Here is a 15,850-nt window from a genome sequence, read left to right as displayed (position 1 = left end):
CTTCTCAGACAGAAGACAGACACAGACTCTAATGTGGGGCTGTAGACTAAAGAAACACCCTCTCAAGGTCACTCACGAATCTAAGAAAAATTCCCGGCAGGATGAGAGGCCTCTTGGTCCCTGTTCCCCTCTGACTTTTCTGCCATAGTCAAGAGAGAACACTGGATCAAGTACAAGGGATTCTGAAGGGTGAGCAGGATTCTTTAGCTAATTTTCTGGCAGGAGGATCACTGCGCTTATGTGTCTGACCTCCATCCTCTATAATACAGACTCTACATATTTGCAGTAAGACTCTATATATTTACCTTTGTAAATAAGTTCAATTCCCCAGATACAACTCAGTTACAATGCATTGGTTCTCTGACTCATTTCCTTCAATCCTGACCACTAAAATATTTACATGCATGGTCTCACTTAATATATAAGCAGATTATATGCTCAACTCCTTTTTAAAAAAAGTCATTATTGAATTTGCTGTAATATTACTTCTCTTTTATGCTTTTTGGCTGCACATTACATCGGATCTTAGCTCCCTGACCAGTGATCGAACCCTCACCCCCTGCATCGGAAGGCAGTCTTAACCACTGGACTGCCAGGGAAGTCCCTACACTCAACCTGTTTATGTCTCTTCTGAGGCCATCCACTTTTCTGCCATTTCTGATCAGAGAGTTTGTTTTCCATTCTACTCCCTTCACAAACGTTTTTCTTTCTTGATCTTCATGCTAGTTCTTACGGTAACATTAATATTTTTTCATTCAGATTTGGAAATTAATATGAAATTAATAGAATTTGAAGGATAACATTCTGTTGATAGTGACAGAACTGCTCTTTCCAGGTTGCCCTTAAATTACAGAAGGGTTGTTGACGTTCTCAGTTTTAAAACTTAGACACATTTTCCTCTGCAATCAACACCTGTCATGAGAGACAGATAGATAGAGTGGATTTATATTTTTTCTAGCTTCCCTGGTGGCTCAGACGTAAAGAATCCGCCTTTCAAGGAGACTTGGGTCGAGCCCTCGGTTGGGAAGATCCCCTGGGGAAGGAAATGGCTACGCACTCCAGTGTTCTTGCCTGGAGAATTTCATGGACAGAGGAGCCTGGTGGGCTACAGTCCATGGGGTCGCAAAAGAGTTGGACAAGACTCAGCGAGTAAACAGCAACAACAAATATTTTTTCTATGAGAGGAGTTCTCTAAAGGCACGTCATCACCAGTCTTTGAGGCATGCGGTAGGATCCCCAGGTTGTCAGCCCCTGAGGACACTCCGTTTGGCTAATGTTGGAGGATTTGCCTGTGGGGTTGTGGGGAGAAGCCACCTTTCACAGAAAGACAAGCGAACAACTCAAAGCAACTAAAGGCTTGATTTTTCTCTTTGAGAGTCCTCATAGGAAGCACTAGCTTTAAGTGAAATCTTTATGAAAGGATTCCTTCTCTGAATTTTCCCAACAGGCCTCTTTGTTATTACCTCCAGAGAGTCGCCTACCCATCAGGGAACCAAATCCCCCTTATCGTGTCCAGACTGCTGCACACACCCCACTGGAGGGAGGGTTACAAACGGTTCTCTCAAGCTTCACTCAAACCACCAACCTGCCGAGTCTGAAATGCCCCGGCCCTTTCTGGCCTTCTGCACCATGGGAAGTCCCCCTTGGATTCCCAAAGAAAATTAAACTCCTTGGAATTCCAAACTAATAAACTTTCACAGAGCAGCCCCAGGCGGATTGGTTATCTTGATATTTCGGTCTCACCTAACCAATAAGAGGGCCAGTTGGCAAGTTCCCAGGATGAATATTCTCATATGAGCATTGGATTAGAGGAAGCCAAAAGATTTTTGGCCATCTACATACTCAACTTACACCCCACCTGGGTCCTGAGGTAGAGATCTTGTGACCGTTGGGGCCCTGCAAGGCAATTAAAAGAAATAAAGCAAAGTATTATATTTTAATTGATGTAATCTTCAAGCTCCCAGTGGAATCTGGGGTGATATCTGACTAGAGTTACCCTAGGTATCAATAGATGACTATTCTGTGAAAGTGCATTTAGGAAGACAAAACCCTATGAATCCTGAACTTCATTAACATGTGTATCCGTTTGGGGGTGGGAGGTGGGGATTGACTGTCTCCAGGACTACAAACTGCAAGAAGCCACCTAGATTTTTCTGGGGTCTGAACAAAGAGCCGAAGAGGGTGGGAACTGGAGAGAGGGCAAGAGACAAGGGCAGGTGGAGGGGAAGACAAAATGTGGGTTTATATTTTTATTTGCTTTCAGAGTACCTGGATTTTAGACACACCAAACCACTCTTTTGAAACCCAGACAGCTTTCATCCATCACTAACATTTCAGGGTTTCTTTCTGTTTTATTGTAAATATTCCAGTCGAAGAAAGATAAACAGACAAGAAAAAACAGCTTTATACAGTATACAGAGTCAGATAGAAAATACAGAATGGAAAAGAACGCCAACAACCAACAGATAAAAAGTGGAGACGAACCAAGGAAGAGAACTAGCTGGTTGCAAATTCACTCAGCAGCTTGAGCGAGGTGCAACAGTGGTTTCTGCAGCTGATAGAAACTTCCTTGCGCTGTCAGTCTTATCTTTATTCCATGAAATAAACAGACTTTATAAATGATTCATGGGGACATTTATTTCACTTATCCATGAAAAAAGTTTGTTATTGATCAAGATGTCTTGCTCATAAAAATGAGTTTTGTCTTTAAAAAAAAAAAACAAAACCCTTCCCACTGCACATGTGATTCGACAGTAGGGACCACATTGTCAGAAGCAAGGGCTGGAGTTGAGAGCAGTGTGGCACCATTTTGGTCTGCAGTCTGTCGGCCTCCAGGTGCTCTTCCCGGCAAATCCATGTTTCTTCAAGTGGTTCAAGCGAGCAAGGTTTCTTAAAAAAAAGACTCGTGTCTGCAGAGCTTGCTGACATTTGATGAGTTAAGAGGAAAAAGTAAAAGGACTCAAATTCATGTGAGAGAAGAGGTCAGCCTAGTACAAAAACCGGTATCCTTTATTTGACTCCTCAGGGTACCCCCAAGATGGCTGCTCTAACCAACTGTCCTGGCACAAAGAAGATGTCAACCTAATGTCGATAGCAAAAACATGGAATTAAGCTCATCGTCTTCCAAAGGTGTCTTTATGTTAGTTAGTACATTCTGAACAGAAACAACGGGAGGACAATTTTGATTCAAGGTGTTGACGGTGGGGGAGGTGATCGTCGTAGCTATTTAGCTCTCTCTCGCTCTGGATTTTCTAAGCTGACAAACAGAAATTGCATAGAATTTGTTTTCCATCAGAAAATGAAAACTCTGTGTGTGAAACTCCCAATTGGAGAAGCCAAGCAAAGGTCAAGTGGCTGCTGGGAAGGTTGCCCCTCCCGTCAGAAGATGCTGTGGACCCTGCAAGCATCTCACAAGTAGAGAAGCACTCTGCAGGCATCTGACAGCCTGGAAAGCATCAGTAACTCTGAGTGTGCAGATGGAAGAGAAGTGCGATCCTTCATGTGAAGTCATACAAGGGGGCTACTGCCCATGTGTCAGTAGGAACTCAAGAGTTCCTAGTTCCCAGGTCTATGCCCTGGCCACAAGACCCCATCTCTCTCCCAGGAACCTGGCAAATTCTTGATTACTTATGGTCTTTTTATATAATAAGCACACACACACACACACACACACATATGTGCGCGCTTGTACCCAGGTCTCCCATCTAGTAGCAAGAAGTCACCCAATCCAGGATAGCTCTGGCTTCATAGGCAGCTACTGAATTTTGTTAAAAAGAGGTGCAGGTAACAAAGGATGCCCCAGACCCGCAGGGTGGCCCCATCCTCTCCCCACCCCCACCCCATGAACAGCGAGCCAAGGCCACTGTCCAGGAAGCTTGCATTACCCTCTCTGCTCCTTAAACCAGCCCTGGGACAGTCAGTGCCTTCTGCTCGTCTCTCTTCTCTCCTCTTCAGAGATCACTTTCACCAAAGACCACACCAAACCCAATCACAGTGAAAGTCAAAAAGAGAAACAGAAAGAAGGGACATATTAACCTCTCGGGCATTTCAAGTTCTCTCAGTCAACTTTGAGTTCATTGGTTTGGGACGTTTTAAAAATTACTTTAATGGACCTTTATTGGAGACTCTCCACCTAATTCTTCCCAAGAGCCTTCTCCTCCACGCCCCTGTGTCCCCCGGTCACCACACAGAAGGGAGAATTCAGCACCTGGAGTTTGATGCAGGCTGCTCCATATCCTAAAATTTAGGGAAATGGTAACAGAGATTATGGTGACTTCCAATCCCTAACGCAGCCTCCCCGCCTCCCCAAGAAGCAAAACAAAGGAAGAGAATTGAGACAACAAAGGAGGGAAGGACAGCGAAAGAGACAACAAAAGAACATTAACAAAAATATACAAATCCAGAAAAGAAAAACTTCCCTGTTGAGTTTAATTTTTTTTTTTTTTTCCTGTAAGAACTAGACCCAGGGTACAATGGCCCCTTCCTAGGGGGAAATTCCACTGATGATGCCACCAATTTATCTGACGGTCTGGACAGGGACCCCCACCCGGACTCTGTAGTTTTGGCGGGATGGGAAGGCCCACTGCGGGGAGTGGGGGCTTGTGGCTGGGAGGCAGAGAGTCCCTTGCCACTTGGGCGCATCGTCTCTGGGGTGGCCCCAGCTCCCCGGACCAGGGCGCCGTCCCCGGCTGGGGCGTCAGGCTCTTTGATCTGTTTGTAAAGTTACTGGATCCAAAATCCGGAGAGAAGGGTGGACGCTGTACAAGTCCGAGGGCCCGGCGGGCAGCAGGCGCCGGCCCGGCGCATCCCTCCCCCGCAGCGGGCCGCGGAGCCGAGCATCTTCGGCGGCGGCGGGGTTACTCGGGCTCGCTGCTGTTGGTGGTCTTCTCCCACTCCAGGCTCTCCTCGCTGCGCGCAGGGGACGGCCGCGCCCGCAGGCCCTGGAAGCGGCGGCACTCGGGGCACACGCGGATGTGCGTGCAGCCGCGGGCCACCAGGGCGGCCTCCTGGGCCAGTCTCTGCGCCAACTGGTCGGGCTCCCCGGCCCCGCACAGCTTGCCGTTGCTGAGCGTCGCGGTGCCCCGGGGCCGGCGCTGCTCCTCCGGGATGGGGGGCCGGGGCGGCGGCAGTCCGGAGCGCCGCCGGCGCGGATGGACAGTGTCTTGGCATAGGATGATGTTACGCAGCTCGCTCACCATCTCCTGGCAGACGGACCCCTGCAGGACACGAGGAGGTCACAGCCCCATCTTTCAAGAGCAGCCTCATAGGGCCCCCGCGTACTAGTTCGGGCGAGCGACCAGGGCGCAGAGTTTCAGAATTTTATCATCTTAAATGATCGATGGCCTTTCAACTCATCCTCTCACTTCCATCCGCTATTTAATATTCAGACATCCTCCATACCATCGTGTGCAACAGCCCTACCAGCTGGTTGTTTCAACTTTGAACACCTTCAAAGACAATGATCTCACCACGGTGGGAAAGCGCCCCTACCAGTTTTGCATATTTCCCTTAAACGCTGCTTCCTTCTACTGACTGAATTCCTCTCCCTGAAATTGTCATCCATTGATCCCAGTTAAACTTGGACCTTGAAGCTGACTAAATAAGTAATCCCTCTACCAGATGTCAGTCTTTCAAGTATTTGAAAAAGCAGCCCTGTCTCCATGAACATTCTCTTCTCAGGCGAAAAAGTCTCATTTCTTTTAATCAGCTGGTTATGGCTGGAGAAGCTGCTATTCTAACAAGAACTGTACAACAGCCATCTACTCCTGCAGCTCTCCTGATAAGAAACTCGTGGGTCCAGCTGTGTTTTCGAATATTTTCGATTTGGACAAGGTAATACGGTGAACATAAAATACATTATGTATCTCTTCCAGTGGGCTCTGGGGGAGACCCTACATTCAAACACATTAATATTTCTGTAGCAAAAGGTATATATGCTCACACCAAGTGAGAGAAAGACCATAAACAGTAGCCTCATACAAGTCCAAGTCCAGGTTTGTCACCAAATACGCTGGCATCAAACAAAACCCTTGGAACTTTCTGAACTGAGCTTTTTAGGTTTCAGAATTGCAAACGAAGAATCTTGAACCTGTACCACGACAACCATGTGCTGTGCTTAGTCGCTCAGTCGTCTGCGACTTTTTGCGATTGCACGGATTGTTCCATTAATTGTTCCATTAGGGGAGTCTACTTCTCTGTAGCTGCTTCAGGTAGAGGGTCTGTGTAAGCTGGGTTATTTTCCCAAGACCTCGCCTGTGGTCTGGATGTACCTTGAAAAATTCAGTGAGGAGTTCAAGCTCTCCCAGGTTCCTCTGTCCATGGGATTCTCCAGGCAAAAATACTGGAGTGGGTTGCCACGCCCTCCTCCAGGGGACTCTTCCAACCCAGGAACTGAACCCAGGTCTCCTCCATTGCAGGTGAATTCTTTACCATCTGAGCCACCAGGGAAGCCCAGGACTATCATGGTTATACCCATTTCACAGATGTGGAAATGGAGGCTCAATGGAGGCTCACTTTACTGCTGCTGCTACTGCTAAGTCACTTCAGTCGTGTCCGACTCTGTGCGACCCCATAGACGGAAGCCCACCAGGCTCCCCCGTTCCTGGGATTCTCCAAGCAAGAACACTGGAGTGGGCTGCCATTTCCTTCTCCAATGTATGAAAGTGAAAAGTGAAAGTGAAGTCAGTCGTGTCCGACTCTTGGCGACCCCATGGACTGCAGCCTACCAGGCCCCTCCGTCCATGGGATTTTCCAGGCAAGAGTAATGGAGTGGGGTGCCATTGCCTTCTCCAATATACTTTACTAGACTTATTCAACTAACGAATAGCTGACCTAGAAGTTGAATCTAAACCTACCTACTTCAGAGTGAGTACATGCTCTGCTTTGTTCTCCTCTCTGTGCTGGAAAGGACACTTCCCGCCCGCCCTCCCCCCCCACCCGCCAGGGATGGGAGAAGGAACTTTCTCTTCTTTCATGTTCTCTCTTCCACTCTTCCCATTCTATCAGCAGAAACGGGAAGTTGCTTTACCATAGTCAAATAGTTCATGTAGCCTTTACTCTTCTTTCTAGATGTTGGGAGAACTTGAACTCCTCACTGAATTTTTCAAAGTACATCCAGACCATGGGGAAGTTCTTGGGAACATAACCCAGCTTACACAGATCCTCTACCTGAAGCAGCTACAGAGAAGTAGACTCCCCTAATGGAACATGGCCTGAGTCAGGACTAGACTCAAGACTGTCAATAAATAGCAGACACTCTATGCAAGTCTTGACTTCTCTGTGCTTCTAATAATAACAAAAGCATCATCTCCTGCCTAATCTATTATATGTGACAGAATATACCAACATATATGTATTGACTGTCAACTAAGTACCAAATACTGTGCTTTGTAGTGGGAATACTGACACAAAAGACTGAGTCCTTACTTTTGGGTAGCAAAATGTCTAGTAACCAGGCTGATATGAAAATAATTGGCACACAGTGTGTGAATGCTCTATGCTCTGGTTACAGGGGTGGTAGAAGGGAGGAGAAATGAGTAGCGTTCTGATTTGGGGGAGAAGGCAGGAGACGTGGGGAAGGTTTCACAGGTTTCACTTGAATGAGGTCTTAGGGAGAGGTACGAGCATCATTGTTGAAGGAGCAGATGGAGGAAGAGAGCCAGTAATGCTAAAGAGAGAAGGAGGTGGGGAACCAAGAGAGTCTGGAGCAGGCAGGCAAGGGAGGAAAGAGTTCTAGAAGGAACTTCCCACTTCATCAAGGGCCACACTGAGATCCAATAAGGCCCAGTGGGTTATCTTTTGGTTTTGTTCGTTGGGAGGGGTCAGGCCTCCTATCCATGACCTTTCAGGGCAGAGGTGGGGAGAAGCCAGCTGTCCTTGAGTGAGTCCAGAATGGGAGGTGAGAACACGGAGGTGGAGGCAGTGGATCACCTGGGCTTGCAAGAGGAGAGAGGCAGAGCAAGAGCAACAGTAACAGAGGCAGGGCAAGAGCAATAGTAACAGAGGCAGGGCAAGAGCAACAGTAACAGAGGCAGGGCAAGAGCAATAGTAACAGAGGCAGGGCAAGAGCAATAGTAACAGGCAGGGCAAGAGCAATAGAAACAGAGGCAGGGCAAGAGCAATAGTAACAGAGGCAGGGCAAGAGCAATAGAAACAGAGGCAGGGCAAGAGCAATAGTAACATGGCTGTTATCTGAGACTATGGGATAAACATTAGTGTAGTTGTGGACTTGGGGAAGAGAACAGGGAAAAAAATAAAGGAGAGAAAAAGGATAATCCTAGGGGAGCTGAGGAAAGATGAGAATGAGGTGGAGGGGTGACCAGAACATGCAAGGCAGCCCCAAGGGTGGCTCCAGCTGTGGATGGATTTTTAAGGCGGTGATCTTCAGTGGGGGCTGGTCATTCCTGATCTCTTGGTGAGACAGGAGGGAACATTAGTCGTGAAGGAGCAGAGGGTTATGAGGAGTGGGTGGTGGCTTGGAAGTCCTGTGGGGACATGAGAAAGAGGAAGAGATTGGTGAGCTGTGTTAAATCGAGGCCCTACATGAGGCTGGACCCCAGAGGTTTATAGGAGCCCTGGACTCTTAGCTATTGTTAGGAGCTGTTTCTCCAGTGTCAGTTAGGGAGAGAGATTTTAGGACACTCAGGAGTTGGGAGCCCGAGATAGATGCCAGTAGACTTTAAAAACCACTACTTTAATGATAGTTCTATTTTTAGTTTTTTGAAGAACCTCCATACTGCTCTCTATACCATGAGTAACACAGATAGCTAACGGGAAGCTGCTGTATAGCACAGGGAACTCAGCTCGGTGCTCTGTGATGACCTAGGGGTAGGGTGGGGGGAGGGGAGGGGAGCAGGAGGGAACGTGTGTACACATATGGCTGGCTGACTTCGTTGTATAGCAGAAACTAACACAACACTGCAAAGCAATTATACCCCGATTAAAATAAACAAATAATGCAGGTAGCATGTAAGGAGGTAGAATAGGGGTTCTATTGGATAAAGTCTCTTTCCTCCTTCTCAGACTCTTCCATCTGTGTGAAGCTTAATTAACCCAGTTTCTAAGTCACAGGTCTGAGAATTAAACTTCTTCCAAGTCTCTGAGAAGGAAGATGCCATTTTGAGCTCTCATGAATTAGGATAATAGCTCTAGACAGCTTTTACCTCCAAGGCAAAAACATACTTAAGATGGAAGAGCCAAAGCCACTGTTTCCATTGTAACCTGGTTACTTTTGCTTGCTTTTCCTTTTAATACTATACCTTAAATCACAGTTGTGCTAAATCCGTGAGCCCTCTACCCTCCTGTGGGATTTCACAGGTTCTGACTGAAATGACCTTCGTCCCTGCATAAGCCTCTGAACTTTGCCCTGCCTGCCAACACTATATAGGTCATACCCATCAGAAGGTTTACCTCAGTCGCTTCTGAGTGTCGGAGAGTCCATAAAAACTCCAACATAGCCATAAAAATGGCCACGATTAAGCCACAAATAAGAACCACAAAGATTCCACCGATATTCTCCATTCCTAGTCCTGTAAGAAAGTGAGAACAAACAAAAAATAGCATAAAAGAGCTGGGAGACATAATTATTCTACGAAAAACGCTGAATGTTATTTGAATTACCAGCCCTTGAGACTTGTAGATGCTTTACACACATGTTCCCTGAGATATAATTATTCTTTTGAAACAAAAGCAGAGCACAGCTGGAGGAGAAGAGGGGAAGGGGATGTAGATGCAAATAGAGGAGACTGGTGAGAAGCTTCTTGGGGTGGGAGTGGCGGTCATTTTATGAAAATGGGCTTAGGCAAAATTGGATTTCGCCTATAGATACCAAAGGGCTTCCCAGGTGGCTCAGTGGTAAAAAAGCTGCCTGCAATGCAGGAGATGCAAGTTCGATCCCTGGGTCAGGAAGATCCCCTGGAGAAGGAAATGGCTACCCACTCCAGTATTCTTGCCTGGGAAATCCCATGAACAGAGAAGCCTGGCGGGCTACAGTCCATGGGGTTGCAAGAGTCAGACACAACTTACGACTATACAACAACAATAACAACGATATCAAAATACCAGCAAATTCTAGCTGTTTCACAAAAATGTAGTCAATCTTCCTAACACTGTTTGCTTGATATAAAGCCATTTATATCTATGGATATAAAAAACTTGTAACTAAACTGTGGATAGAAAAAAGTTTCTTTTACTTATCTGTGTCAACATGTTACTAAAATACTTCCTTGGAAAGTAAAACTTTTTATTCCACCAGACCAGTGGCTCCCAAACCTGAAGGCCATCAGAACCATCTGGCTGCTGCTGCTAAGTCGCTTCAGTTGTGTCCGACTCTGTGCGACCCCATAGACGGAAGCCCACCAGACTCCCCCGTCCCTGGGATTCTGCCATTTCCTTCTCCAATGCATGAAAGTGAAAAGTGAAAGGGAAGTCGCTCAGTCATGTCCGACTCTTAGCAGCCTACAAGGCTCCTCCATCCATGGGATTTTCCAGGCAAGAGTACTGGAGTGGGGTGCCATTGCCTTCTCCAGAACCATCTGGGAAGCTTGTTAAAAACATAGATCCCTAGTCCTTACCCTAGACCTACAGAATCCCTACCTCTGGAAATGATGCCTAGGAATCTGTATTTTTAAATGCATTTCACAGGTGATTCTTTTCCAGCCAGGCCTAAAATTTGTTTGCAAATTGGTATTTGGGAAAGCATCGTACATAGCTAAGTTTCAATTACACACATAGCTAAGTTTCAGGCACAATATATGATATAACCTCACTTTCTAGTATGATAACTGTCCAAATAACATATACTTAACAAATATCTCAAGAATTATACGGTTGTTTCACTTCTGCAATGTCAAACACCACATTAGCTATGTAACTGGATGCTTTTTTGGAGGGGGGAGTGTCAGAAACACATGAAACTCTGATTCACCAGGGGCCACAATCGTAAGTCTAAAAGCAGCTTTTATATAGGAAAGTGCCAAGAGCGTGGCTTCCCTCCTGTGCTCTTCCTGAATACTTGCACGTTTTGAGTGTCTGTTCAACCAGCGGTGCCCTCATGGGACACGGAGCTATGTCATGACAGGGAGAGCCAGCATCTTGGAATGCTGAGATGAACCAGGGTTTAGGAGCAGAAATCTGACACTGCTTCCTGTACTTGGGATAGCTGGAAAAATATCCCTGCCTAGCCATTTCAAGATGCCTTGGGTTTCCTCTCATAAAGCCTCAAGTGAATGTCTTGTTTTTTTTTGTTTTTTGTTTTGTTTTTAAAATAACACAGCGTGGCACAGCACCTGCCTATACTAATAATCTGCTACTCCAAGAGCTCACATTGTGAATGCACCCAGTGGGTCACACACTCTGCTCTGCAGGTCCACACAGCCAACTCTTGAGGACCTGCATGAATACAACATCCTCTATTTTGAATAATCAAAAACAAGAGACAAAAACTCAGTTCTAAGGGAACGCATATAGAGTTTGGAGCAGATTTCTTCCTTCCAGGAGGAAGGTGCTCGGCCTTCTTTGATGACCTGTCCCTCTAACCTGGACCATTTAGGCAGAAGGTTTTGACCATAGGAATATTAGAGACAAAAGGGACACTTAAGGGGGAATGCTCCAAGAATCTAGCTGGGGTGTGCAGCCGTAGCTTTAGGGGTGGTGAGAACCGGGATTTAGAACATGCACCCGAACATCATGGACTAACCAGTTTCTCCAGCTGGCCCCTGTGGAGAAAGGGCTCCCCAGTGAAGGGGAAGTGATAACTGATACCAAGGAGGCTCACCTGTTTAGGTAAACAGAGCCCCAAGTGACTGTTGAGGTACCATGGACTTTCCTATCACCTTCAGATAGTTCTGCCTGATATAGAAAAAAACACTGTTGTTCAGTCACTAAGTCATGTCCACCTCTTTGGGACCCCATGGACCAGCATGCCAGGCTCCTCTGTCCTCCACTATCTCCCGGAGTTTGCTCACATTCATGTCCATTGAGCTGGTGATGGTATCTAACCGTCTCATCCTCTGTCACCCCCTTCTCCTTTTGCCTTCAATCTTTCCCAGCATCAGGGTCTCTTCCAGTGAGTTGGCTCTTTGCATCAGGTGGCCAAAGTATTGAAGCTTCAGCTCCAGAAAAAAGATTAGGATCCTCTTTTAGAAACTCAACCTCCCCTTGTGTTTCTGCAGAGGAGGCGTTCTACCCTCAGGTTCAGTTCCACCATCTGGGCTCTAGTGTTTCCCTGTCGCCCTCTGTCCCAATCTTGGCCCTCCCCAATCTTGTCTTCCCCACTGGCTTTTTCCCTCAGCACGAAAACACACTCGAGTCTTTCCCTTCTTATCAATGTCTACACAGTACTACATTTTAAATGGATAACCAACAAGGTCCTACTGTATAGCACAGGGAACTCTGCTAAATGTTATGTGGCAGCCTGAACAGGAGGGGAGTTTGGGGGAGAATGGATACATGTATACATATGACTGAATCCCTTTGCCGTCCACCTGAAACTATCACAGCATTGTTACTTGGCTATATTCCAATATGAAATATTAATCAAAAATTAAAAAAGAAAAATAAAAAATCCTTCTCCTCCCTCCAGCTCTGTCTAGTGAATACCCTTCTTTTTTCCTTTCTTCCCTGGCCAAGCTTTTTGAAACAGTTTGTCTATATCAGAACTATTTTAAGACAGCTCTTAAAACACTTACAGTTGGAGGCCCCATCCCACATGAAACAAAAAGAAAATGTACCCACATTGTATGTTAAATGCATTTTTAAAATTCTGCTTCTGATGTGACGGAGTGGCAAACAACAATTAATGTATAATTGGCTGTGATTTCTTAGCAGTTGCTGTGCATATAAGAGAATGTTTGCAAAAGAAGAAAAATCAAGCTGAAAAAAAATGGTTTCTAAATGTAATGAAGTTTTCATGAATATTAAATTTAAAGTTAATGAAGTTGAAACAGTGTTACATCTTAGAGATATTTAATTACACATGTCAACTTAATTTAGCAGTTTTCTTTTTGCATTTTGAAGCTAATAATTTTTTTCAGACCTCAAACATAGTTTTGGACACTCAAGAAAAGCTTTTAGGTGCTAGGTGATCTGTCTATGGTATCTAAAGGAGAAAATGATTGTGCTCTGAATTCACTTTTATCCCTCCCGAATATTGTCATCCCATGAAATTTTGTTTTGTACTGCTAAAACCAAGTTCATCAGGGTCACCACTAAACATTTTGTTTCTAATCTATCAGAAAATTTCCAGTCCTGAACTTAAATGACTTCTTGTAACACTTGACATTGTCAACCAACCCCTTTTTTGCATTTTTTTTTTCCTTTGTCTACACTGTGAGGTTGTTGGGATCTCATTTCCCCCAGCCAGGGACTGAACCTGGGCCACAGCAGTAAAAATGCCAAATCCTAACAATGGGCCCATCAGGGAACTTCCTCTTCCTCATTTTTGTCATGAAGCCATTGCTCTCTGCCCTTCCCCAGGCTTCTCAATTGTCTTTGCCTGCTCTGAAGCATATTCTCCTATTTCCCTGCACTGGGTCTCTTGCCTCTCCTCCATGTACTGTCCTGCTGATTTAACCTCCTAAATGCTTTTTAATTTCTTACCCTTCTCTCGGTCTCTCCTACCACGTCCCTATCTCATGCCCCCACCATCTTTTGCCTGGACTTTGGCTGAAGACTCCAAAATGATTTCTCTGCACACAGCCTGTCTTTCTCAACTTTACCATCCCTGTAGTTGCCCGAGTGATCTTTCCGGTCAGAAGACTTCTAATACATCTTGTATCACTCTAAAACTGCATAGAATAATTAGTTTAATGTAGATACCTTGATTTCCCACTAGACTGTGATTCCCTTGAGAGGAGGATCCATGTCTTGTTCAACTCTGTAAAACCACAATCATGGCCCATCATAAGAGTCAATAAATGCTTGTTGAAAAAATGAGCTGACAGAAAGAGGATAAGGACATCACAGGTGTAGAAGCCTGCATCACCCAAAACTTTGGATTCATATTGTGATATGTACTCACTCCTAATCAAATGCTTTTAAATTAATAATAAAGTGGGCCAGCCCTCATCTATTATTCCCAGGTGGCGCTAGGGGTAAAGAATCCGCCTGCCAGTGAAGGAGATGTAAGAGACAATGTGGGTTTGTCCCCTGGGTCAGGAAGATTCCCTGGAGAAGGAAATGGCAGCCCACTCCAGTATTCTTGCCTGAGAAATCCCATGGACAGAGGAGCACGGGGGCTATAGTCCGTGGGGTTGCAAAGAGTCAGACATGACTGAGTTTGAGCACTAGCCCTCATCCAATTCTCCTAGCCTGGTAACACAGGCAGATGGCCCAGATTGTACTGAATGGCTGGCCAAAGTGGGGCTGAACATTGGATGATCCACAATGTGGACTTGACCGTACGTGGTCCTGAGCAGGTCTGGGGGGTGGGGCTGGGGGAGAGTCATAAACAAACAGGTGATCTGTGCTGGGATATCTTGATCAGGTGCGGGAAAGCTTCTTAGAGGAGCTTAGGTTTAAACAGGATTCTGGTAGAAACCATGAGTCAGTGAAACACCCCACAGCCTCTCTTTCCCAGCTTCTCGTGTTTCAAGACCAGCATGTTAATCAGGGCTGTCAGCTCCAGCGTGCTGACTCCGGGCTGAGTGGCCCCCTCCCCGCAGGAGCGGGGCTTATATACGGCTCGTGCCTTTAGGAACTTATTGGAAAGGGGAGGCAAGAATAGATTGCTGGCAGAGTTGCAGTGGAGAAGCAGATGGAGTGGGGAGCGAGCGGGAAGCAGTTAGGAGGGAGCAGGGGTTCCGTTAACATCGTCATTAGTCTTTCTCCTAGAAGTCAGACACCTTCCCTGGCTCACAGCCATCACTCAGGGGAGCCTGTCATGTGGACTCCCCCCAGTCTGGCCCCAAGGCCCCTGATGCACCCATAGATGCCTCCACACCTGTATCGGACTCATCTTATCAACCCCGCGCCTCCCGTCTTCAGACAAGACCACACAGACGCCATTCAGACAGATGGCTTTCAAACTGAGATTTTCCTGACACGAGTTTCTGCGGCTCAGTTGGGTCCCAGAAGTAAGACTATTAAACTAAAATGGAATCAAACTCTCCCCATAAACTTTCGGTAGATTAGAGACTAACTTTGGTGTCATTCACAGATTGCCCACAAACACAAGTGATAGTTGACAAATGCAAATGAAGAATGCTGTCTCCAGAACCACAGAGGGGAATGGGCCACCTGCAAGGGAGTAGCTCTGAATAGACTTGAATCTCCACGCACCCACCCAGCCACCTGCTCTGCCTTTGGTTCTGACCAGCAAATAGTCACCTCTTGGATTCAGGTGCACATATATCCCAGACCTTAAAACCCATGCATATCTCCAGATGGTCCTGTGGAAATCTGCAAATGCAAGGCAGGACAATTCCTTTTGAATGGGAGCCTGGGAAGCAAAGAGGCAGAGGCAACAGGGGTCACGTGGCAGGGGCAGAGAGAGGAGAGACTGGTACCACAATCCCTTTAGGAGGCAGTGTATTTTGTCTTTGACATCAGTCAACACATCCTTCTTGAGAAGCTCCCATGAGCTGAGCACTAGGCTAGGTGCTGAAGCTTGGTGCAATCTTCCAGATTGACAACATTTGATAAGAACGTGGATTCTTTCACCAATATGATTTTCAAGCACTTACTAATTCAGAGTCTAGAAGCTCCCTGGCAGCTCAGCAGTAAAGAATCTGCCTGCCAGTGCAGGAGACCAGGGTTCGATCCTTGGGTCAGGAAGATCCCCTGGAGAAGGAAACGGCAACCCACTCCAGTATTCTTGCCTGGGAAATCCCATGGACAGATGATCCTGGAGGGC

At 46.3% G+C, this 15,850-nt stretch overlaps 1 protein-coding gene across 1 annotated transcript in view; it reads right to left on the bottom strand.

The window, feature by feature from the left end:
• Positions 1–4,856: 4,856 nt before the first annotated feature.
• The window catches only part of GRIK4 (glutamate ionotropic receptor kainate type subunit 4), a 349,453-nt gene continuing 338,459 nt past the window's right edge, over positions 4,857–15,850 (bottom strand). The window contains exons 19-20 of the mRNA XM_040257795.1: positions 9,409–9,527; positions 4,857–5,216 (exon numbers count right to left, since the gene is read on the bottom strand). Coding sequence (XP_040113729.1) covers positions 4,857–5,216; positions 9,409–9,527 — 479 coding nt within the window. The remainder of the gene's footprint in view (positions 5,217–9,408; positions 9,528–15,850) is intronic.

Source organism: Oryx dammah, unplaced genomic scaffold, assembly GCF_014754425.2.
Source record: "Oryx dammah isolate SB20612 unplaced genomic scaffold, SCBI_Odam_1.1 HiC_scaffold_17, whole genome shotgun sequence".
In the NCBI taxonomy this organism is placed as follows: domain Eukaryota; kingdom Metazoa; phylum Chordata; class Mammalia; order Artiodactyla; family Bovidae; genus Oryx; species Oryx dammah.
This window is presented reverse-complemented; position numbering and strand designations above follow the sequence as displayed.